The 24612-nt window shown below is 47.0% G+C and overlaps 1 protein-coding gene across 5 annotated transcripts in view; it reads right to left on the reverse strand.

The window, feature by feature from the left end:
* spop (speckle type BTB/POZ protein) overlaps window positions 1-24612 on the reverse strand; it is a 101410-nt gene that overhangs the window by 40750 nt on the left and 36048 nt on the right. For 3 of the 5 annotated variants that reach the window (XM_035404773.1, XM_035404774.1, XM_035404775.1), the window contains 2 exons: window positions 24324-24415; window positions 534-760 (listed from right to left, as the gene is read on the reverse strand). In XM_035404773.1, coding sequence (XP_035260664.1) covers window positions 534-611 — 78 coding nt within the window. In that variant the 5' untranslated portion in view covers window positions 612-760; window positions 24324-24415. Of the gene's footprint in view, window positions 1-533; window positions 761-6616; window positions 6664-14658; window positions 14684-24323; window positions 24416-24612 lie in introns of those variants that run through there. The other 2 variants (XM_035404777.1, XM_035404776.1) reach the window with 2 other exon arrangements.

Raw genomic sequence — 24612 nt, forward strand, 5'->3', positions numbered from 1 at the left:
AGTGCCAGCTCGATGCACCATTCTCTCGCATGAACGCACACAAACGCATGCCATCTTTAACCAGCAATTTTCAGCACGTGCACATATGCATATGAAAAAACATACGTCAGTCATCGTCACCTTGTGTAATGTAACTCACACACACCCACACCCACCCCCCACCTCCCTCCCCACACACACACACACACACACACACGCCCCACCTCCCTCCCCACACACACACACACACACACACACACACCCACACCCACCCCCCACCTCCCTCCCCACACACACACACACACACACACACACACACACACACACACACACACACACACACACACACACACACACACACACCCACACCCACCCCCCACCTCCCTCCCCACACACACACACACACACACACACACACAGACACACACACACACACACACACACAGACACACACACACACACACACACACACACACACACACACACACACACACACACACACCCCCCCCCCACCTCCCTCCCCACACACACACACACACACACACAGTCCTTACCTGAGTGTAACACCAGCTCTCAGCCACAGGCCCGCTTGACATTTCCGCGGGGGGAGGAGGACTTGGTACTCTTGACATCGCCAGCTTTGACAGCGGGAGTGTACGGCCAGAGCACCGATGTCCAGGGGAGGGAAAAAAATTTAAAAACCACAAAAATGCCTCTGAATCGCTGGTCCAGAGAGAAGAGCAGGGAGACAGAACACACACGGGCAGCAGCAGTCTTCCTCCTGGAAGAAACGGAAAAGCAAGAGCCCCCTTTGGTCATCAAAGCTACAAACCGTCACTTTCAAACGGATAAAAAACGCTGCCCGCACGTTCACAAGCCTGGCAACACACGGCCCATAAGGGGGGGAAAAAAAAAAACACATTTATTTGTCGGTGTGAGGTGTCATTCGAGAGCCCGGTGGGAAAGGTGGCTCACGCACACGCACCTCGTGCTCACGCACGCGCACGCGCACGCACGGCTACGGTCTCAAACGCAAGAGAGAGGGGGGAAAAAGGAGGAAAGACAAACAAGCCTGGCTGGAAAAACTGCAGTTGAGCATGCATGTTTGTTTTAAAAAGTGCCTCCAAACACACAGAGCTGAGCGGCATTAGAACATTCATGTTCAGGAGACCCGGCTGCTCATCCTCATTAGCGTTCCCTTATGTTTCCCAGACACATCTCCCGCGTCTACAGTGAAGCGGCGTGGACCGCTGCCCGGAGCCTGTGGCTGCGACTTGAACAAATTGTCCCTGAACTCTTCGGGACAGTGGCGGATCGAAGGCCAAGACGCCGGCGGATCAATAGCAACCACAATACAATTAAGCCTGAAAATGAACTGCAGATAAACAAGAGGCTCCCAATTTTGAGTCCATTGCTAAAAAAAAAAAAAAAAAAGAACAAGAAGCAGGTTTAGCAGGCTCGCCACGCCTGTCCCTCCACCGTTCCCCTCCAGACATCATCTCCCCGGCGCTGTGATGGAGTGGGTAACCATCTGGCAAGAGGAATGATAACTTTTACAAAGAGGAAAAAAAAAAAAATCACAGTCCTGATCGAGGTGCGCTTTCCAGCGCAACTATGCCACGGGCACGCTATCCCAATTCTTTAGAACCCAGCGAATTAACTGAAATGCCACAACCTATTCGTTTTCTTCTGATGAAACGGGATTCTTGTCAGATGAATTCACCTGAATTAAAATGGAAGCAGAAAAACTGATAGCTGAAACTGCTGGGCATATAAACACCTTCTCAGACAGGCACTATTTTTGGGCATTTGGCTAGAACGTGCCACAGAGAAAGGTATATCCTTGTATATTGAGTTTTAAGGACAACAGCAAGTTAATCCTGAAAGTTACCATCAGCATTTTGTGCGTTCCTAGGCAGCACATTTTTTGTCAGCTTGCAAACCACAAAAGACAAAGGTGAACCTTGAGTCAGAACACAGCTTGTTTACATTACAAAGCATTGCATAGATTGAAATAAAAAAATATATATTCAAACATTTAAACAACAAATGTAATAGACACACCCTTTTACCGTCTATGACATTGACTGTAACATTTGGCTTGAATCTAAAGGTTTTGGTCCTAGGGAAGTGTGAGTTCTTTAGTGTGTCCACCCGGGGAGCCTATTTGCATAAGTTCACTGTATGTTGGTAGGACACCATCTGTATCACAGGTGATAACAATTACAAAAACTTCACAGTTCATACTTCTATCACACTCTACAAACACACACACCCAGACACACATACACACAGCGAACCACTGAAACCAACACCAATCAAATCAAAAATCACATCTCTCCATTTACAACACATAGATAACACAGTAGAGAAAAATACAAGTTAAAAAGCTGAATGAACGTATCTGCCTTTAATTAAGGCCAATGCCCTCATCACAAAAACAACAACATCAAATGAATGAGCCCATAACCACTCTGGGTAATATCATCTGTGGCTTTGCAGATCCTGGCATACCCGCTTTGGAGTAACCGAGTTCTCTAAAATACGCTGGACTTCACCTGTTGCATTTCTGAGACGAGCATAATACAATGTATTGCACACACCTGTTACCTTTTTTTTTTACAACACTGTGTAAACTTGCCACACAGGCGATTTATAAAATATAAAACCGCATAAAATCACAAAAGTAAATAGTCAAGAGAACAGCAGTTTCAAATAAATGGCTCCGAGCAGCCACATTACACAACCAGAAAAATATCATCTACTTTAGTTACAATAAATATTCTATTAATGCAGGCTAGCACCCAACACATTACTGTGTGTCACAGGGGAATTGTGGCTATACTAATGCCTTGCTATGGTATACAGTATGCAAGATAAATGACCTTTTTAACCCACGGTAATTTAGTGTTTACCATCATACGAGCATGCTACCGCAGTTACTTGGTTAACTGAATACCAGGAGAGCCCTAGGAGGTATTCATAAATGATCACATTTAAATGGAGCAATAACCTACACCTTGATTGTAACCTATCCCTAAATAAAGAAATAATTTTCCTATACTGTACAATCGATCTGATCCCAGTGCTGAGCATTAAAACACATGTAGTGGGCACTTCAAAACTTAAAGACGGCAAGAAGGGAGCATGAATGCTTAAGAATGGGCGGGAAAACAATTTTTCTGCTTTATATGGCATTAATGATTTACTGTTCGGAAATGTTTAATAGCACTTGATGTCTGAAACATCAAGACTGATATAACTAATGTGCATACCTTTCTGGAATTGTAACCTATTAATCTTACTTTATTTTTAAACAGACTACTGATTTCTTAATGACCAACGATCAAACAAGCAGTTAGTGACATCTTATTGGAACATTAACTGTTCTTCCTCTACATCAGCTTTCGTATCTCCTGCTCAGTGACCCGCTACCTTTGTCTCTTTTGAAAACTGATTATGTTCTGGATTTTCTTTACATCAAAAACAGTTTACTTCCAACAACGTTCTCTCGAACAACGGTGGTAAATATAGTGCCCCTTGTCAACTCCTTTTTTATTTTTATTTTTTTTATTTATTGAGTGTATTCAGGGTCTGAATACAATACAAACAATATTTCAACATGTTACATAATCATCATTTCTTGAAGAACTCAAGTTACATGATTTGACCCTGTTTGAGTTGCTCATCCACAAGTACCCTACAGTCACATACAGTTGTCACTACAGGTAATATTGCATCCCCACCCACCCAAACATATACACACTTATCACTCGCTCACACACACACACTTTGCCCCTGTCACCTCATGGGTTTGCACAGGTCTGGACTTCAGCTAACACCTGCGGAGTTGGCTCCCAATTTACTGTAACGCACCAATACCAAACAGTGAGCATGCTGCGATTAAACTGCAGGCAGAAAAAAATAAAATAAAATAAAATAAAAATCTAATATCTGTCTTGGGCTCTCCAAAACCAAAATATTACAAACTTTAAATGTCAAAAGAAAGAATACATGCACAGCAATTACAGAGAAACTGAAAACCTGACAGAGATATACAGGCAGACTGCGAGTTTAAAGAAAGTTATAGGAACAGTTATTGCCGTGTCGTAGGAGACATCACTGAGGGAACACTGAAAGGACAGCGCCGATCTGCCAGCGAGCTGGCAGCTTCTGACTGTCCCACTCAACATTAACCGCTTCTAGCGCTGTTAAAGAACAAGTGCGTCTGTCAAACGTGTCGAAAACAATGCGTTGTGACACCCGTAACGCTGCACAGAAGACACTGTCTCTTCGGGCCTCATTACTCCGTTCCCTCAGACACTCGCTCACCTCAAAAACTTGTAGCTTGCGCATGTAACCTGACGCACAGTTGAGGCGGTGTGCATTTTCCACTGTTTTTGTCAATGAAAAAGTGTGACTTCTTACAGTTTCCCGCCAAAAGAATCTACATGGTGTAATTCAGCAAGTAACTTTCAGGCTCATATATACCCCATTTGAGTTCACCGGTCGGTTCATGACTGCACGCGTGCATGGTACACAGACACAGACACTCACACTCACACAGAGTGAATTACAGCCCTGTCAAGGAACCATTTCTGCCCACCTAATGTATGAATTAAATTAAAAAAAGGTATGAAGCATAAGCAACAAACACATGTTCGTTTCATATGAACAGAAGCACTTGAGATCATCATGATCTGTCAGATCATTCAGTCCAAGTTTTCACAGCGTATGTACGAAGAAAGCAGGCATTTTATCTAAAAAAAATAAATAAATAAATATGCCAGCAGCCACGACAATGAAAAGTTAGTTTTTTACATAATGACAAACTGACAATGTAAACCACAATGTGGGCTGAGAATCTAGGTCGCCGCTGTAGACACGAGTTTAAATAATGTAAAAATCATAACCATGATCGTTTGTATCCAATTGTTTTTAATTGGCATCTTTTCTTACATTTTGTGGTCTGATCAGCAAAAAAAAAAAGAACTGCTGGCACTGTTAGTCAGTAAAAAAAATAAAATATTAATCGCAAAGTTGGAGAACAAGTGAGCCTGGATTTGCAATTTAAATGACTTTTTGGCAAGTCATTCAAAGCAAACTATGTACAATCCTCTCACCACCTCTCTGGCTCCTTATCCATCAAAGGTGTGCGTTACTCGTCTAACTGATAAATCAAGGTAATATCTCACAAAGAAAAAACAACTGAAAGTCATAATAATGGTAGAAGTGTTACTAATAACTGTCATTCAAATAAAGCAGGACGACATTCAGACATTTGGAGCTGAACTGAGATTTTTTTTTACAGAAGCTTGAGGAACAGCAGCAAAAAGGACTTGGTAATCAAGATCGATAGTTTGCTCCGTATAGTTATCCATTATTCTGTCAAAAGGCAGGAATAATGAGACAAAAATAAAGCACTACGAGCATACACTCTGTCAGAAACTACTTGCAAAAAATTATGAGTGGGAAGAGTTCCATTAGAATTTTAGCTAACTAGCCATTCAAGCTGTAATTATACACAATATAACAAGTTGAATATATGCCACTGCCCCTGCATCGCAATTGACCCATAACTCATAGGTAAATATTAGCGCTGTGCCCAATAGTGGCTTCCATGTCGCATGATAGAATTGGATTGATGGGGCTTTGCCATTAGAACACAACTACTCCTCTCAACGCGCGCAAAACTCCCTGCCTGTCGAACCACCTTTACAATTTCATTCTTTTTCATTCTACTGGCGGAAAATGCAAAGAAAGGGCAGGACAAGACATTTATATTCATTAGATGGACGCCCTCTTCACAGTGGCCACTGACTCCCAGACCACATCGGATGACTATACAGAACAAAAGATGGATCTACGTACAGTAACACAGAGGTTAAAAAACTCGAGAACAAAAAATGTCAAACGGATTTCACCTCATCCACATAAATCCATGTTTAATACAGAGCTGCATTTTTGATGGAACCAAAATAACTTATTGGTATTTAGAATAAGAAAAAAAACGTAACATTTAAAAATCTAAATATAACACATGTCCTTATCCTGGGTCCTTAAAACTTGCAGGCAACTCCCCTTATGATCACCTCCTGTCTGGAAGTAAAAATCGACTTCCGACCTCTGGTCAGCAGGCATTTTTAATTTACCTTTTACTCACTAATGGCAAATGCACTGGGCCTTCGACTTTTCAGTGTTTCATCATTGGGAAATCCCACCAGACTTGATTCAGACAATACAAAAGGCCAGAATATATTCACTATACTCAAATGAAATTATACGTTGTAGAAGTAATGGAACGGAATTATGTAATAATGGAATTATGAATGACAAGACAAAACTGAGTATGGGAAGAAGTATGGAAAATGGACTGGACAAGCCCCAGCATGGGGTGATCCATTCCCAGATACCTGTACAGTGGCATGGTTCAGTACATTACAATCCTCCTTTATTAGCTTTTCTCTTTTAGCTTTAATTCTAATCTCAAACATTAAAATAAATCTGTGTGCTCGCGAGCAATTCATGTTCTCATAGCTAAGCAGCAGTTGTAGGGAATGGTGGAGGGAAAAAACCTTTACAGGTACAACCGAACAAACAGTGAGAAACATAACAGAAGACCCAGACCGCAGTATACCTGCGGTGACTGGATACTTCCACGTTTTGTTGTGTTCTTTGGAGGGGCAAGAACTTCTGAGTTCGTTGTATGAATTTCTGTACTCATAAACAAGAGGAGGAAAAAAGAATACACATAAGAGCTTACATTTAAATTCTCTTTCACTCAGGACTTGAAAGTGAAACCTCAAGTACAAAGAAACCACCCACAGCCTCTCCCTCAGGGCTGAAGGAGCAAACTCACACAACTCTGTTAAAAGACTTGAGCCTCACAGGCAGGCAGGAGTCAACAGGATAGAGAAGTCCCAAGAATCTGAACTGGATAATGGAAGGATGCATTGCCCCCTCCACACCAGTCAACCAACGAGAGCCCTCGATCACCGTGCAGAGAGAGCCGAGGGCACGCCCACTCTCCAGCACACAAACAGACAGCTCCATAATGTTTGGGACAACTACCTTTTTGTTTTTCTCCCTTGATTTTGCTCATTACTCCACACTTCTAAATTTGTAATCAAATAATTCACATGTGGTTGAAGCGCACACTCTCAGCTTTTATTTAAGGGTATTTTCATACACTTTGGTTTCACCATGTAGAAATTACAGCATTGTTTTTTTTGTTTTTTTTGGGGGGGGGGGGGGGGGGGGCTGTGTGTGAAAAATGGCTGTATTTATCTTCTACAGGGTGAAACCAAAATGTATAAAAATACCCTCTAACAAAAGATGAGACTCTGCATTTTAACCACATGCGAACTGTCGGCTTAGAAAATCCAAAATTGCGGAGTACTGAACCAACTCAACAAAACGAATGTCTTTACTGTCTTTGTCCCACACATTACAGAGCTCACTGCATAGGCACACCGATGTGCACCCAAACGCAGGACCATTCAGGCACTCGCAGAAGCAAGGACCCCAGAATGCAACTCTCTGCTTCCCATTTCTCTCAAGTCACTTTTCAATTAGTTTGACAAAAAACTTGTTCCAATCAGCTTAGGGTTAATAAGGGAAAGGCTGGCTACATAAAGCTCATTCTCGCCACTACCAGAATAATATCACTAAGGTTTGCTTCCTTCCTTAAAAGGCTTCAGTTTCAATTCAAATTAAGAACTCGTGGAGGGGGGGGGTGGGGGGGGGGGGTGGCTCACTTGACTAATTACCAGTCCAGGTTCAAATAATGGAGGACATGGTGGAATGGCCAGGTGATGAGCGGGAAAGAGAGGTGCGCATTTTCCACTCCAGAGCTCAGGAGAATCGACTCGCCACGGTTTCCAGGTGCACACACTTCTAACGTGGACCAACTTTTCTTTTTTTTTTAATCTCGAGACTTCTCAACCGTGGGAGGGGTACGGAAAACAAAATGGGCTGATCCGCGCCGTTGCCCGCTAAGTAGAAAAGAAGAAGCGAAACTCCCCCGTAGTGATAATTCAGTGGCTTAATTGAATATTAAAAATGGGAGGATGTAGAATACTTGCGTTGAAAGGCCTAAATGTGAGGGGAAAAAGACAGGCATGACTGAATTACTTATTCCATGACAGACCCAGCAACAAAAAGATTAAATCCCTAATTACATTACATTACAAGCATTTAGCAGACGCTCTTATCCAGAGCGACTTACACAACTTTTTTTTTTTTTTACATAGCACTTTACATTGTATCCATTTATACAGCTGGATATTTACTGAAGCAATACAGGTTAAGTACCTTGCTCAAGGGTACAACGGCAGTGTCCTTACCCGGGAATCGAACCTGCGACCTTTCGGTTACAAGCCCAGTTCCTTACCCACTGTGCCACACTCCGTCCCTGTATAACTGTAAAACTCCCCCCTTAATAACGGCACACAAATCATAGTTTTAAGGTAGGCACAGCTTCATGTCTAGATCAAAATGCTTGTGCGCAGAGACTTGCACTGAACAGACCAATGAAGACTGACTTAGGAGGTTTTTACATTGGCAAATGAAAACTTAGGAGGTTTTTACATTGGCAAATTAAAACTGTCAGTGTTTGTGTGTTCCTATCGACAGCTTGCAAATGCAGGGACGTTAAGGCACAAAGAGCCTAAATATCACGCCATAGGCCCGAATCCTTGAAATAAAGTTTCCCATAGTGCACTGGGGCTTCAGCTTCTCCTCTCTGATCCTCAGTGGGTACTCGCACAGTGACACAACACAAACATAAACCTACTGTACACGTTTGCACCAGCTGGAATTCTCCCTTCCACTGTGGTCAGGAGTCATCCTCCAGGAGATCCCGGAGAAGGCGGGACTCAAAGCTTCGGAGTTTCAGAAGCGAGCGCGCGCAGGGGGGGGAGGCCGCCTGGTTATCGGTCTAAATTACCCGCGAGGTGCCAGTCGTCCATCTCCCGCTCGGCGGGCCCGAGAGAGCGCGTCCTTCAGCGCTCCCCTGACGGGAACGAAGCGCCCCTCCCCTCGCGCCGCCGGGCTGCGTGAGCGATGGGACGACCTTCCGCGCAGCGGGGGCCGCGCCCCCGGCACCGGGCCCGGGAGGCGCCGAGCCAATCGCGCCGCCGTGGCTCGGCAACAGCGCCACCCTGAGGCGAGCGCCGCGCCGCGGAGACCGGCGAACGAGCGGCGGCGCGCTAATTAACCGATTGCTTATTTTAGCCTTGTTTCTTCCCCCGCCCCGTTTCCCCCGCGCAGGCCTCAAAGGTTGAGCGCTCCTTTCCCCGGGGTGCGGGCTGGGCTGGACGAGGGGAGGGGGCGGCGCTGAGAGCTGGTGGATCTCCGCGCCGTAATTATGCCATTTCAGATTTAAAATGCTAATTAAGTGTGCGGATCTCTTCAAAGTCATGCAATTTCTTTTGCCCTCTTTTTTTTTTTTTTTTTTTTTTTTTTTTTTTTTGCATTTTATATAGCGTCAGCAAGCCTTCGGGGGCTCTGTGTGAGAGACAGAGAGTGTGTATGTATGTGTGTGTGTGTGTGTGTGCGGGCGTTAGACAGTGTGTGAGAGCGAGTGTGTGTGTGTGTGTGTGTCTGCGTTTAAGAGAGACTGTGTGTGTGTGTGAGAGAGAGAATGTGTCTGTGTGTGTGTGTGTGTGTTTGAGAGTGTGTGTGTGTGTGTGTGTGTGAAAGAGAGAGTGTGTGTGTGCGTTTGAGAGAGTGTGTGTGTGAGAGAGAGAATGTGTCTATGTGTGTGTGTGTTTGAGAGTGTGTGTGAAAGAGAGTGTGTGTATGCGTGTGTGTGTGAGAGAGAGTGTGTCTGTGTGTGTGAGAGAGAGAATGTGTCTATGTGTGTGTGTGTTTGAGAGTGTGTGTGTATGTGAGTATGTGTGTGTGTGAAAGAGAGTGTGTGTATGCGTGTGTGTGAGAGAGTGTGTCTGTGTGTGTGTGTTTGAGAGAGTGTGTGTGTGTGTGTGTTTGAGAGTGTGTGTGTGTGTGTGTGTGTGCGTGAAAGAGAGAGTGTGTGTGTGCGTTTGAGAGAGTGTGTGTGTGTGAGAGAGAGAATGTGTCTATGTGTGTGTGTGTTTGAGAGTGTGTGTGTGTGTGAGTATGTGTGTGTGTGAAAGAGAGTGTGTGTGTGCGTGTGTGTGAGAGAGAGTGTGTCTGTGTGTGTGTGTTTGAGAGAGTGTGTGCGTGTGTGTGTGAGAGAGAGTGTGTATGTGTGTGTGTGTTTGAGAGTGTGTGTGTGTGCGTGTATGTGTGAATGTGCCCACGTGTCTGTGTGTGTGTGTGTGTGTTTGAGAGTGTGTGTGTGTGTATGTGTGAATGTGCCCACGTGTCTGTGTGTGTGTGTGTTTGAGTGTGTGTGTGTGTATGTGTGAATGTGCCCACGTGTCTGTGTGTGTGTGTGTGTGAAAGAGAGTGTGTGTGAAAGAGAGTGTGTGTATGCGTGTGTGTGTGAGAGAGAGTGTGTCTGTGTGTGTGAGAGAGAGAATGTGTCTATGTGTGTGTGTGTTTGAGAGTGTGTGTGTATGTGAGTATGTGTGTGTGTGAAAGAGAGTGTGTGTATGCGTGTGTGTGAGAGAGTGTGTCTGTGTGTGTGTGTTTGAGAGAGTGTGTGTGTGTGTGTTTTTGAGAGTGTGTGTGTGTGTGTGTGTGTGCGTGAAAGAGAGAGTGTGTGTGTGCGTTTGAGAGAGTGTGTGTGTGTGAGAGAGAGAATGTGTCTATGTGTGTGTGTGTTTGAGAGTGTGTGTGTATGTGAGTATGTGTGTGTGTGAAAGAGAGTGTGTGTGTGCGTGTGTGTGAGAGAGAGTGTGTCTGTGTGTGTGTGTTTGAGAGAGTGTGTGCGTGTGTGTGTGAGAGAGAGTGTGTATGTGTGTGTGTGTTTGAGAGAGTGTGTGTGTGTGCGTGTATGTGTGAATGTGCCCACGTGTCTGTGTGTGTGTGTGTGTGTTTGAGAGTGTGTGTGTGTGTATGTGTGAATGTGCCCACGTGTCTGTGTGTGTGTGTGTTTGAGAGTGTGTGTGTGTGTATGTGTGAATGTGCCCACGTGTCTGTGTGTGTGTGTGTGTGTGAAAGAGAGTGTGCGAGAGCGAGCGTGTGTTTGAGAGTGTGTGTGTGTGTGCGCGCGCGTTAGAGAGTGTGTGTGAGAGCGAGCGTGTGTGTTTGTGTCTGCGTTTAAGAGAGAGTGTGTGTGTGAGAGAGAGAATGTGTCTGTGTGTGTGTGTGTGTGAAAGAGAGTGTGTGTGCGTTTGAGAGAGTGTGTGTGTGAGAGAGAGTGTGTCTGTGTGTGTGTGTTTGAGAGAGAGTGTGTATGTGTCCACGTGTCTGTGTGTGTGTGTGTGTGTGTGTGTGTGTGTACATGCTTTTCAGTAAGAAGGCGGGGCCGCTGATAAGGTGCCTCTGCGGAGCGCTCCCGAAAAGCTCCGCCCGGCTCGCGGTCCTCCTCCTCCTCCTCGGTGAAACACAGCCGCCGCCGGCAGCAGCAGCAGGGCCGCCGCCGCGGGAGAGGGCCGGAGGAGCGGAGGACAAGAGCCCCGGCGGCGCCGCGGGCCAGAGGTGACCCGAGGTCCCTTCCGAGAGAGGGAGACCCCCCTTTCATAAGAGCCCAGAGAGCCCGGGTCCCGCTGCCCTGCCGCGGGCCTCGCCGGGGCCCGAATGTTCACACAGGTCATCACGCCGTCGCTCGCGATGGCTAACAGGTCAGCGCCGCCCGGGGCCCGCGTAACGAGGCCGCTCCGGCGGCGCGGCCTTGCGTGATGGGTTTCTGAGCCCGGCGCCCAGGCGATCAGAGGCGTGCGAGAGAGACCGGCCTCATTAAGGGGGGTCCTCCCCCCAGGGCTCCATCTGCACGGTCCCCTCATTTGCATCTCCGCTACAAAGGGGCCCCGGCAAAGAGCCCGCTCAGCTCCGAGCGAGTAACGGAAACCTAATTAATACTTTTTTTTTGTTGTTTTTTTAAAGAACCTGGTCACACGCTACACTGTTCCCCCCCCCCACAGCAACAAAAAAAATGAAAGGCGCCACAGAGAAAGAGGCGCGTCGTCCTTCAGCTCGACTTTGCCAGGTAGCGCGTCCGCCGCGATTAGCGCCGAGCGCATTTCGAACGCCCCGCGCGGGGGCGGGCCCGCGTAATTACCTCCGCTCCCCTGTTCTGAGAAAAAGGGGGGGGGGGGGGGAACACAAAAAAAAAATTAAGCGTGTTACCTGCTTTTCCCACTTGCTTAATCTCCTCTAATCCCACCCGAATCGGGGAGGGGAAAAAAAAAAAACTGTCACCTTCGTGCTTCCTGATCGCCAAAGGCACGCAAAAAAGCGAAACGCGAACGCGCTATATTATGAGCGTCCGTAAAAAAAAAAAATAATAAAAAAAGGGAACGCAGGTGCCTCCGCCACGCCAGCGAGCGGTCGGGGGAGTGGCGGGGGGGGGGGGGGGATGGGGGAGGTCACAGTCTGGGGGCCGCTTCGCTCCCAGCCGGAGCCGGGCTTCCAAACCGCGGCGCCGACCCCCACGCAGTTAGCCACAGGGTTTTCATATTTCCCGGCGCACGCATCGAGGTCCTCCCCGCGGAGATCTGTGCCACCGTCAATACATCGCTGATCAATCTCCGGTACCGCGGGGCCAGTAAATCTCTGTGAGGCGCGGGGCCACACGCCGCCCCTCCGAGAGCGACGCCGCATCAAAGCAGAGGTGACTCAAACGCACCGCTCCCCTCTCTTCAGAATGGGCGGGCGCAGATGGTAATTTACTCATTGACTTCTGGCCTCTCCCTCTCATCCCCGACCCCCGAACTCTCGTCGCTGCTCAATTGCGTCCGTCAGTTATTAGTCATTTGCCAGCGGGTTTAAAAATCGATGTTTGGACGTGGCCAGCTTAAACGAGCCGCTCTTGCCTGTTAAGAGATACCGCCCGATTCGCAAACCAAACGAGCGTCGCGAGGAACCGCGAAAAGTCCCGTCGGGAAAGGTGACCGGCGGGAGGCGACCCCGACTGGAAACAACCCGGAGGCCGGCTCCCTCCCCCCCCCCCCCCCCCCCCCCCCTGTTCTAACTTCGATTAAACCCAGGAGGCGAAAAGCGCGCTTTTAAAAATTCCAATTAATTCCAACTTCCAGAGCGGCTACCAGCCTTTCCCTGTGAAGTTGTTTGTGTATAATGCGTGCCCCCCGCCCCCCCTTCCTGGAGCGCCTCGTGCATCGTTTTGCATTTTGATGGGGTTTAAAGTGTGCGCGCACGCTCCGACGCGCAGGGACGTAGCCTCGGGTTCCTCTGCGCTTCTTATTTCCCCGGACACCCGTAAAACGCTCCGAGGGCGTTTCCCCCCAGCTATTCCCCCCCCCCCCCCCCGTCCCCGTCCCTCCCCGCCTTCCCTCTCTCACCGCTCGCTCGCTCGCTCGCTCGCTCTCTCGCGCTCCCGCCGCTCCCCCGGCGGCTCCCGGCGGCGAGACGGCCCCTTCTCCGAGCGAGCGGGCGGTTGAATTTCGCGAGACCGAAACCCAGACGAGGGAGCGCGAGGAGAGGAGGGGAGGGGAGAGGAGCGGAGCGGGGCGGGGAGGGGAGGGGAGGGGGGACAGGATTCCGCGGGTCGGCGGGCAGTGGGAGCCCTCGGCTGAGCCAATGAGACCCGCTCTAATTAAATAAAGAAAGCTGTCACATCTCCTCAGCCGACGGGCCGCCGGCGGGAGCCCGAGCCGACGGGGCCGCCGCTCTCTTCTCAAACTCTCACGGCTCTCCGGCGGGGGGAAAAAAAAAAAAACACCGCGCGCGAGCCAGCCCGACTTTCCCTCCGAAACGTCCCCCCCTTTCTATGACGATCCTTCCATTTAAGACCCTGCCTCCTCCCTCTTCTGGCATCGAGCTGGGGCTTCGTTAAGTTTCCAGGTGCGTAGTTCCCACATACGAATACCACACCGTACATACAAGAGAGCTGGGAGGCCCGACAGACCAGCAGAATACAAGATGAATACAAACTGGAGAACAAATTTAGAATATTTTCTTTTTTTTTTTCGTACTCCATTCTTCCAATTTGGAAGCATCCAATTTGTGCACCTTCACACTCATCGCCGCAACCTCCGTCAATTTGAGAGCACGGGCGAGAACACGCTCCCCTCAGAAACACGTGATGTCACGCCAAAGCTTCTTTTCACTCTCCAGCCCTCCAGTTAGTGCTAGTCCACCATCTGAAGTTTATTTCATGTTATTTCAGTTTTCGGGTCGGTTTCTGACTGCCCCACGCGGTCATAATGAGCATCGAAGGACGCTTTTGATACTTACAGAAGACGGGGACATCAAGCCAGCTTCACAACGGTCAGTTTAAAACACACACTAAAACAGAAAAAATATCAATGGAGTTTGGAAAGTGAACTATTGCCATAAGCTCGGGCAAGCAGAGGAGGACAGTTCAAGCGTAGCTTGTGCTGCAAGACAGTAGGCCTCAGTTTGGCCAGAGTGAGAAATAGCTTAGACTGGGATTCCTCCTTCCCTGGGTGCCACTTGGTAAATGGTAAATGGACTGCATTTATATAGCGCTTTTATCCAAAGCGCTTTACAATTGATGCCTCTCATTTGCCAGAGCAGTTAGGGGTTAGGTGTCTTGCTCAAGGACACTTCGACACGCCCAGGGCGGGGTTTGAACCGGCAACCCTCCGACTGCCAGACAATCGGTCTTACCTCCTGAGCTATGTCGCCCACTTCAGCCGATAATGTGCCATCCTCCCGGGCACCAATGCGCTCTGGATTGGAAAGACCAGGGGGGCCATTCACACAGTGCCTTCACAGGACGAGCCATCCAGCGGCCCTGAGGAATCATCATTAAGTGCTACGTACCGTATTATAGACCAATATATTCAAACTGCTTAATGCAAAGTAGCATTTTTGCCCGTTTATTTTACGGCTAATGAAAGGCTACAATTGGGAAGGGAGACAAATAAACATAAATGGTTCTAAAACACTGACAAGTTGTTTACCATGTACAGACGCATTACTTTTGAAGCCCGGTCCAGTGCACTTACCACCCATTTATTTTAGGATCTTCATGCAGTGCTCTTATTGGTAGCTTCTACAGAGGAACGAGAGTTTCCTGTCACCTGCTGACATTTTGATGCGGGTAACAGTACTGCACTCTTTTCCGAAACAGAACACGCTGTCCTCAGTTACTCCAGTTACTTCCAGAAGAAAATTTCACAAAATCCGCCGAACAACTCATTTCCCTTAACCGACACTTCCCATGGTTGTGCAGGTTGATGACATTTAAAACTGCAAGATGGCACTCAAGAAGTGCAGCGCGCACCTCTGCCAACACTATGCAATTATCAAGATATGCCGGTTCCACATGTCGGGTATTCACCAAAAGCTAATCATTTCCTTCCGATGCCCTTCACGTCAGAAAATGCGCGCGTTTTCGCAACCCTCTCAAATCGAGCGCGAGATACGCCTGTTCAAGTTCCAGCCGCGGTGAAGTACTCTAGCCGGTTATCACACCACCATATTCATTGGGCCAATCGGTGAGTGGAACCAAGCTCCCCAGCACCCCCATTTAGATTGACTGGGCCAATAACGTAGGGTTTGCCTCTTATGTCTGAAGATAGGTAAGCAAAGTGTCATGGCGGTAGGCGACATCGTCTGGAAGGTGCACGGCTTTTGCACACCCTCCTTTGGCCAATCAGGGCGAAACTGTTCTCCTTTGCCCCACGACCAAGCTTTCCACAAAACGCTAATTCGTTCATAAAATTAAATTGGAGATATCCTGCTAAGCGACAGGACAGAATGGGGTGAAAACATTACCCCTGTCCACTCGAAAGTGAGAGACGTTCAAAGTCTCGAGTTTCCTCGAGTGAACCTAAACTGTGGGCCTTTTCAAACATTTTCAGGGAGCAAACCTCTCCTTTTTACGACAGTAGATGCAAAAAAAAAAAGGCACAAGGCGTCGCCGGAAAAACGAGGATCCTTCCTTCGGAAACCTCACCTCGTCTCGCCACTTTAACCTTCTCTTTTTAACCTCACGCCCCCCCCCCACCGCAGAACTCTCGAGCGGGCGCGACCAGGCGCCCCGCGGACCAGTCCCGCCGAGCCAGACGTCCCAGCAACTGGGGGGTGGGGTGGCGGAGAAGACCGCACGCAGGGAGAAAAACTACCAAAAAAAACCTCCTCTCCTGCAGGGAGCTGACAGGTCCCACTGTGACGGGGAGTTTCGGGGGGGGGGGGGGGGGGGGCAGGTTTGAGCTTATTCCGCTCAGACCTCCCCCTGCCTGAGGAAACGACACGCTCCCAAACGCACGCGACGGCTGCTGGCTTCGCAGCGGGGCCGAAAGCAGGAAGTGAGCGCGGCGAGAGCGCGCCAGCGCTGATCGGAGCTTGGCAGACTGTGAGAAGTGTTAAGTGTCACAGTGTGCTCTTTGCATCAGCATGCGGCGTTGCTCTTTTCAAAGGGAAAAAGGTAGCGCGCTAATAAGTTCAGCTCCGTCCATCTCCCGTTCCGTACACAGGGCCTTTGGTGCTCCCGCTTCATTTACCTTTCCAATTATCCATTACTTCCCCCGCTTTGTGCAACTCCATTTTAAAAAAAAGTTCAAGCAGTGTTGAAAAGTAAACGTTAACTCCTCTGGGAGTCTCTTTACTTGATGGGGAAAAAACTTAAAACATCATCTTTTAACTGTATTTTGTACAATTAAGCATTTAAATCAAGCAGACGAGCATTATGAAGTCAGATGCCCGGTGGTGTATCTAGCATTAGTGATGTGATGTGCCCCACAACCCAGAATCAAATCCAGATCTCACCCAAATTCAAAGCCGAGTGGAACACAGTTGGGGACAGGAGGGAAGGTTTGATTTGACGGGATATTCGGTGCCTAGTCGCACAGCAGTGACCCCTGTGGTCAGGCAGGTATACGCTGGGCCACTGCACATGCAGTGTGGTTCTCTGGACTGGAATGGCTGCACAGCTCAGCTGGTGGGCTCCAGTGTGAAGAAGCAATGGCTGGCTGAGCACATTATACAGAGCCTCATATCAGCTGCTCATTTCAAATGGGAAAGTTCAATGAATTAGAGGAGTAAAACTTTTACCTCCTTTTAATGTATACATTAAAGCAGGCAAGCAGAAAGACGGAAACAAAAGACAAAAAAAAAACTTACTCTGACAAAGATGAAACCAGATAGCATGTCCCACTTAGTAAGGACAAAAACTCTCAAGAACGAACAGCGACAATATATCTTCAAATATGCTCACTTTACTGTTGCAAACTGACGCTTTTCGACAAACTGTCTTCGTCAAAGTATGAAAGATGGAATCAGCACAGAATTACCAGACCAACGGTGCACTGCCAATTGCAATGTGCGCTTCAACAGATAGCGTTTTTGTTGACCAGCAAGACATTATTTCTTCAACTGCACTTCTGTAAGGCCATTCATGTTGTGAAGTAAAACAGGTGAGGGAGATTAGGAGGAGATTAAAGTTGTGCTGCATGTTGCATATGGCGAGGGAAGGGGACGAGAGCGATAAAAGTATGTACCTATGTTGCATTTGATTGGTTGGTAGGAGATTGACTGCTGCTTGTGGCTTCACAGTAATGTGGACCCCTTAATTTTAATAGTAAACGAGGATAGACAGTGGAGTTCTACCACTTGTGAACAGCCAGCTCAACTCCAAATGCCCCAGTGGGAAAGTCCATCGGCAATTAATCAGAACACCCTCCATCTCAGATGAAGACCCCGTATAGACATTAGGAAGGGAGAAGACCTCAAGAAGACGCTGCTCCCACCGAGGGTTAGCCCTGCACGCGGGGGGGTTAAGTGTGGATAGTGTCTGCCAATCTGCCTTCTTAAAGCACCTCCTCAGAACTCACGAAGGCACTATTATTGCCTCGGGGATTTTAAATGTCACACAGATAAGACCGCAGCATTGGGCGCGCACAATGCCAGTGTGACATTTTAAAGCAACACTTCTTAAGTCAATGGCCTGCTACTTGTTACCTTGTTCCAACTTCACAAACTTCGGCAAAGACCCCGCCACCTCACGAGGACTCTTCCGAACCTTCACTCAACCCTCCCGGTCAATACGAGTGAATAAACTTTTTAAATCGCCCTAATAAATCAAGCCGCACATCCACCTCAAATCCCTTTAACAGATTAAAGTTCCCTAACAGCACATTAACTTCTATTTTCCAATTTCCCCCCGTTCTAATCTAAATCAAGAGTAAAATCAAGTCTCCTCGGAGAGACAAAGGGACTGTAGAGCAGGGGAAATTAAAGGGGGGCGGGGGGGGGGGGGACGCCAGAGCGGATCACAATGGCAGAGATGTTCTGCTCCCTTTCTAATTAGCGGCGGCGCTGGATGTCTGAAGGCTGAAGGGGGGAATTATCCAGCTGACAGTCCTTCCTCCTCTGGCTGTTAGCAGGCCTGGCCCCTGACGGATGTGCGAGACCGCCAATGCTCACAGCTGCCGCGCGGGCGGAAGCCTCCTCCCCGAGAACAGCGGACGAATGGGGTTTGAGCTGCATTGACATGTCTTAGGTGGGCTGCCTAAGTTTTCTCAAGCTGCCTATTGGAGAAATCATGCAACAAACAAAAAAAAAAAAACCTGTGAAACAATTACAAATAGTCTGCTATTTATTGTTACTATTTGGTCGTGAATGATACTGAATTTCAAGTTATGACAGTTTTGACTGCTTTCGAGTTTACGTACAACCTCAGACACGCTAAATTAACTTCAGTAGAATCTGCTTAATTGCATAAAAGAATGACACAGTATGCAGAGGGTGCCAGCAACCGCACATACTACTCATATAGTATAGACGTGACTTTCGACAAAAACTGCCAACCTTCGTAAATTTTGGCGATTTTGTGTCTTTTTATGGCAATTGCCGGTTTATTTATGAGAAATCGGGCGACTTTGAACATAGATTTATAGATCATTATGCAATATAAGTAGCCATAATTCCATGAAAATATAGAAAATATGCGATAATGGTTTATGCAAATATGCAATCTCTTTACAATGGAATGAATGGGAAATGGTTTGGGATTTGGCAAGTCTTAATGCAAATCCCAAATTATGTGATAATCCGTTATGCAATTAAGTGGATTCTACTGTATTGTCATTAACCAGTTTTTGCCTATATGTGCAGATTGAACTGAGAAATAAAATTCTGAAAAATCTTTTATGTTGTTACAAGGTAAGCTACAAGTTACACCAGTGACGAAATGGTTCAAGCATTCTTTGAATGAATGTGTAAAAATAATTTAAATACATTAAGGTGCCATTTAGGTGGATTCATTTAGTTATAAGGTTAATATAGTAGGCTAACCTAAATATTGAGTAACAAAAATGAAATGCAATTGAAGATATTGCAATTCCATATACTATTATTCAGGTAGAATGAGCCCTTACAATGTGTTAATTCTTCATTACAGACTATATTCCAACCAATTCTGGCACTTACAATGTGTAACTCTTCAATAAATATTTAAATTGTTCTAATTTGTCATTTTTGCCACATGCTTCATTTTAATAGCCTAGATTCTCAATGCACAGTGGTGGTCTCTTGAAGACTTCACAGAACTTTACATTCTAAAACAGCGAAATATAGGCAGACAATGCAACGAGTTGACAGTGGCAGCAAAGCCTGACTGACAGCAGTCGCTGTCACAGAGTCACCACCTAAGCCGTATTCTGAGCCAGAAAAAAACCCTGACAAACCCCCCCCACCTTCACGCTGAGACCAGCCGAGCACAGCCCACTGACACCACTCACACCGGGCACTGAAACCAGTGTAATTAGGGTTAGTCTAAATGAACGGTAATACAGTACCCATCCGGAAGGGAGCAGCACCAATAAAATCACACACCCCTCCCCAAGGCTGACGAACAGGCCCACGTTCCTGACATGGAGACCAGCAGGAACAGCATGTGCTGACACCACACCAAGGCCGAGCGCCGGGAGAAGGTTTGGCGAACGGCGACATGGTCACATGATCGCAAAACAAGCAGCACCAAACAACCTCGTTGCCGAGGTTCATTACCGGTCTCTCTTAGCGACGGGGGTAACAAAGCAGAGCGTAACGAAGTGAGTTAATGAGAATAAGAATATCAATTATTCTCACGCACGTGTGCAAGCACGAGGCGACATACTAATGCAATTGCATGCGTTATTCCAGGAGCTTGCACTGCGGGGAGACGCATTCGGGAAGAACAGAAATCAGCCGTTGCAAGCCGCCTTCTCATTGGCTGAGGCGCGCGGCAGCTCGGAGGAACGCGCGTCCAGCCTTCCGAGGGGTCACCGGCGTCTGGCGTTCGCACGGAGCTCGAACGCAAGGGACCGAAGCGGCTCTGCCGCGGCTCGAGGACGACGCGCTCGGGCGCTGACGTCCAGCGACTCGGAACGCCACGTTCAAACGAATTTAAAACAGCAGAAAGAAAGACGGAGGAGCCGCCGGCGTGGTTAGAAACGGCTTCAGCAACGTTTCCTTAAAGACCCGCGATGGAGAACGTTCGCTTTTGTTGCTGCACGTGACAAGGAATTAAACACTTGGCAATAAGACCCGTAAAGAACGCATTCCTCTGCGACCGAAGAAAGTCCCACGATGCCTTTCCAGAAGCCACTAGCAGGCCCGCTGGAGACCATCTCTTCCCAGCCTTCTCGAAAGGAGGAGATGTGAACGAGCCTTACGATAATTACTTTTGCTTTCACGCGTACCTCTGTCTTCCGTCTCACATCGCAATTCAATACTCAACACAAGTGTGAAGGGGATAGGAGATGACAATTTTCTTTATGCCAGCTAGTACTGGTCAAGCAGAAAATAAATATATTTCTGAGGGAAGACCTGAAAGGTGTTGTGTAGGTATAGGCACTGCCAGTCCATACCTGCCATCCTAATATGCTGGCACATATCCAGCTGAAACGCAGTAACCACCACGGAGGCCAAGGGGCTGGGTCAATATTTTGAGGTATTAGAATCTTGAAAGGTTTCATTCATTTCAATTCAATAAACTTTATTTATCCCCAAGGGGCAATTAATTGCTGGGCATGTTATCAATCAACATCAAAAACAGACGGGACCTAATATACATAATGACCTGACGTCACATATAATAGAAATTTAAATAAACAAGTAGAAAAGAAAATTCAGTAAAAAAAAAAATATATATATTGCAATAAGAAGGGTATTTAAGATGGATTATGTATGTATGCATATAAACACGCACATGTACACATTCACTTGTGCCACTCGAGCTCAGAGTGGCATAAACCACAACTACTGCTAACATATTCACATTATACACGCTGTTACAAAATGATCAGTGGAGAGAGACAAACAAGAGTGTGGTCCAGGCGGTTACAAAATGCAAGAATGGGCCAGGGCATAATAACGGCTTGTTGCTTTGTATTCTTAGGGGAAATACAGCCTACATTTCCCCTCTTCATCTGTGAAGAACGAGGCACTTTAATTGGAATGACGCAGATCACCTGGCATTGACGGATTTCACTTTGTGGCATTCACAAAATATTACAAATAAGTACAATTCTACCAACAATAAATGGTGATGTTTACAAGGTACAAATGAGATTGCCTTACCAGACAACAATTCTATCACCGGTCTTTAATGCACCAATATGTTCAATAATCAAAATTCCACATTTAAACACTGGGCCATTAGTACCCCAGCTAGAAACATTACCTCACTGGCTATAACAAACAACATTTCCTCGTTTTTGAGTATTTTTGAAGAGAAACAAAGTTTTTGAACCCAGTCCACCGCCGTGAGTGAGCCAAGCCATCAAGCTCCTGTATCTATCCCTCTTCTCAGCTCCACAGCCAACTGTCATTTCATCAATAGAAAATGAATTTTTGCCCATTAGGGCTGTGTGACATATGGAATCGCAGGTTTTTTAAGCGTAATAAGAATAACTGCTGCCATGGGGCGTATATGCGATCTTTCATCTTTTTTATGTAATCATACCTGATGCGGTAGTAAACAGCCAAATATCAGAGGAATGCGGAATGCTTCAGGGGAAAAAACATCATCGCTGATATCTATTGGGTGCTGATAAGACAGCCAATCAGCAGCAAGGACTTGCATTTTCCACGTGACTTAAAAAACAAATCACAAGGTCACAGAAAGGTGTACGACCTTGCTGCTGATTGGCGGTTTAATCAACACCCAATAGACATCAGTGATGATGTTTTTTTTTTCCCCTGAAGCATTCCACATAGCTTCTGACATTTGGTTGTTATTACTAATTTGGTTGTTATTACAAAGATGTAAAAAAATAAATAATATAAAAAGGCAAAAGATCGCCTATAAGCCCCATGGAAGCAGTTATTCTTATACAAAAAACGCAGTTCATGCATCATGTACCATGCAGCCCTAATGCCTATTAGCCTAGTTGGTGTGCTGAATGCAGAGCCCTCTGATATTCTGTTGTTCTATATCAGATTTTTAGTACCTACCTCCTGCAGGTTTCTAAGCTAGATATTACAAATCCCTTTTAACTTCCCTACCCCGTATTACATGGCTTGTGATTTCTTAAAACTATAATATTTATACTTGTTATATAAAAACAAGTAAATGTCAACTGACTTAACATTAGTGGAACTAATGCTTCAGAAATTCAAAATGGCAGTTAACAAAACAAGTAATTTCCATAGTAAATGAGAATTTTGGCAGTGAATATAATATCCAGTGGTTATAGCTAACCCTATAAGCAGGTAAATATTCTGAGATGTCAACTACAGTGAATGTAAAAATCAAATGAACACCAGTCACAGCTGGGCCATATTACATAGGGAGGTGAAAACTGTCAAAGGACAATAGTCAGGCTTGTTGAATCATTTGCAGCTAATTTCTTAAAAACAACTAGCTTCATGGAACAAACGTTTCTATCAAACCAGAATACAAAATTGGGGGGGGAGGACACAATTATGGGTTCTGTTACTTAGCTTGTATGTTCTGGCTAGCTAAGACATAGCTAGGGTGGCTACAGATGTTCACAAACACACCATTTTGAATTTTGTAAAATTGAAATCTTACATTTTAAAAAACAAATTTCAGCGCTTGTACGTCCTCCTTTACCATTTTAGGCTTTCAAAAGAAAGCCAGAGACAAGCCAACTGAAGTCCAATTATACTCTGCATCTATAATGGCGAAGCACATGATTTCATATCAATCCCCACAGGTGCCAGTGTCTCCATTTGGCCTCAATGTGCTTCATTACTCATCCATCCTGTTCTGCGCCAATCGGACATCTTGCCCCCTTAGCAGTGATCCAATGGGCTGCGTCCAAATGTAAAGTGGTTCGCAGGTGTGGGGAAGCTGCCTAAACCCCCATAAATTCAACCAATGCTCCATTGTGGGAGGTTTAAAATGGCGGAGAGCAGCATAAACCTGTGCGTCCAGATGTACAGATCAGTGGAGCCCCTGTCCATCAGAGGGTACAACGCCAGACAGGCAGGGGGAGAGAGAAATAAAAGAAAAACAAAGAAGGATAGAGGCAAGAAAGGGATAGCAACAGGCAAGGAACTAATCACTGATGTGAGCGATGCCTCAGGCTTTCTATAAGCAGCAGAAAAATACAAATAAGATTCAATCATTGAACAACATGAAAGTTAACGAGCAGCAGGGGAAGCTGCTGGCAGTGTTTTACATGGTTGCCAAGGCAACTAGAATTAGACCCCAGGATAACAAGAGGGCCATGAGGCACTGAGAACAGGTGACAAAGTAGAGGCAAGGCAAAGATGGAGGAGAGAGAAAGAGTGAGAGACAGAGAGAGAAAGAGGGAGAGCCTATATGTCTGTAAACTGTATGTCCACGCATATGTTCATGTGTTCAATGGTGTATCTTCTTTACATGTTCTTTTCTGTGCTTTGGCAATGTAAGTTGTATCTTGTCATGCCAATAAAGCGTTTTTGAATTGAACTGAATTGAGAGAGAGAGAGAGAGAGAGAGAGAGACATGTGTGGCTGAATATGGGGAATGACATGCCTTTCACAGAGCTCTCCCTGTAAGGCGTTCAGCGTGCCCGCAGTTCAAATGTGAAACCTGTTGAAATGCTAATGAGCGCGCCTGGGCCTGTTCACACACCGGAGGGTCTGAGCGCCAGGGTGCTGCCGCGCGGCGTAAATGAGCCACCGCCTCAGATCGCAGCCGCCCCTAAACCGACCCTCTGCTCACTCCCCGCTCAGGGAGTGGGTGAGGGGGTGGGGGGGGGGGGGGGGGGGTTGAGTGTTGCCAGGCAACCAGCAAGGGCGCCACACGTTTCCTGGCAGAGCACACGCCGGTGAGCGAGAGCGCGTGTCAGTCAGCAAGTTGTGTCCGGCGTAGGAGGCGTACGCTAACCAACCTGCAAAGCTGCCCCCTGCTGCCCCGCCTCGCTGTGCCGCTGCGGTCCCCGCTCGCGCGATGCCGATCCCCCACGCCGGAGTGACACGGACCCTGCAGGGGGGAGAGGATACGGTGGGGGCGGGGTCAGCAGCACTCCCAAACAAAGGCACGCGCCAACGCCTGTCAGACACAGCCCAGCCGGAACTCTCCAGAACCTTTCCTACGGGGCAGACCGACCCGGCCAGGCACACAGATCCCCCCCCCCACGCACCTTCCCTGCCCAGCAGACAAATGAGCGCTCTGCACAG

Source organism: Anguilla anguilla, chromosome 2, assembly GCF_013347855.1.
Source record: "Anguilla anguilla isolate fAngAng1 chromosome 2, fAngAng1.pri, whole genome shotgun sequence".
NCBI lineage: Eukaryota > Metazoa > Chordata > Actinopteri > Anguilliformes > Anguillidae > Anguilla > Anguilla anguilla.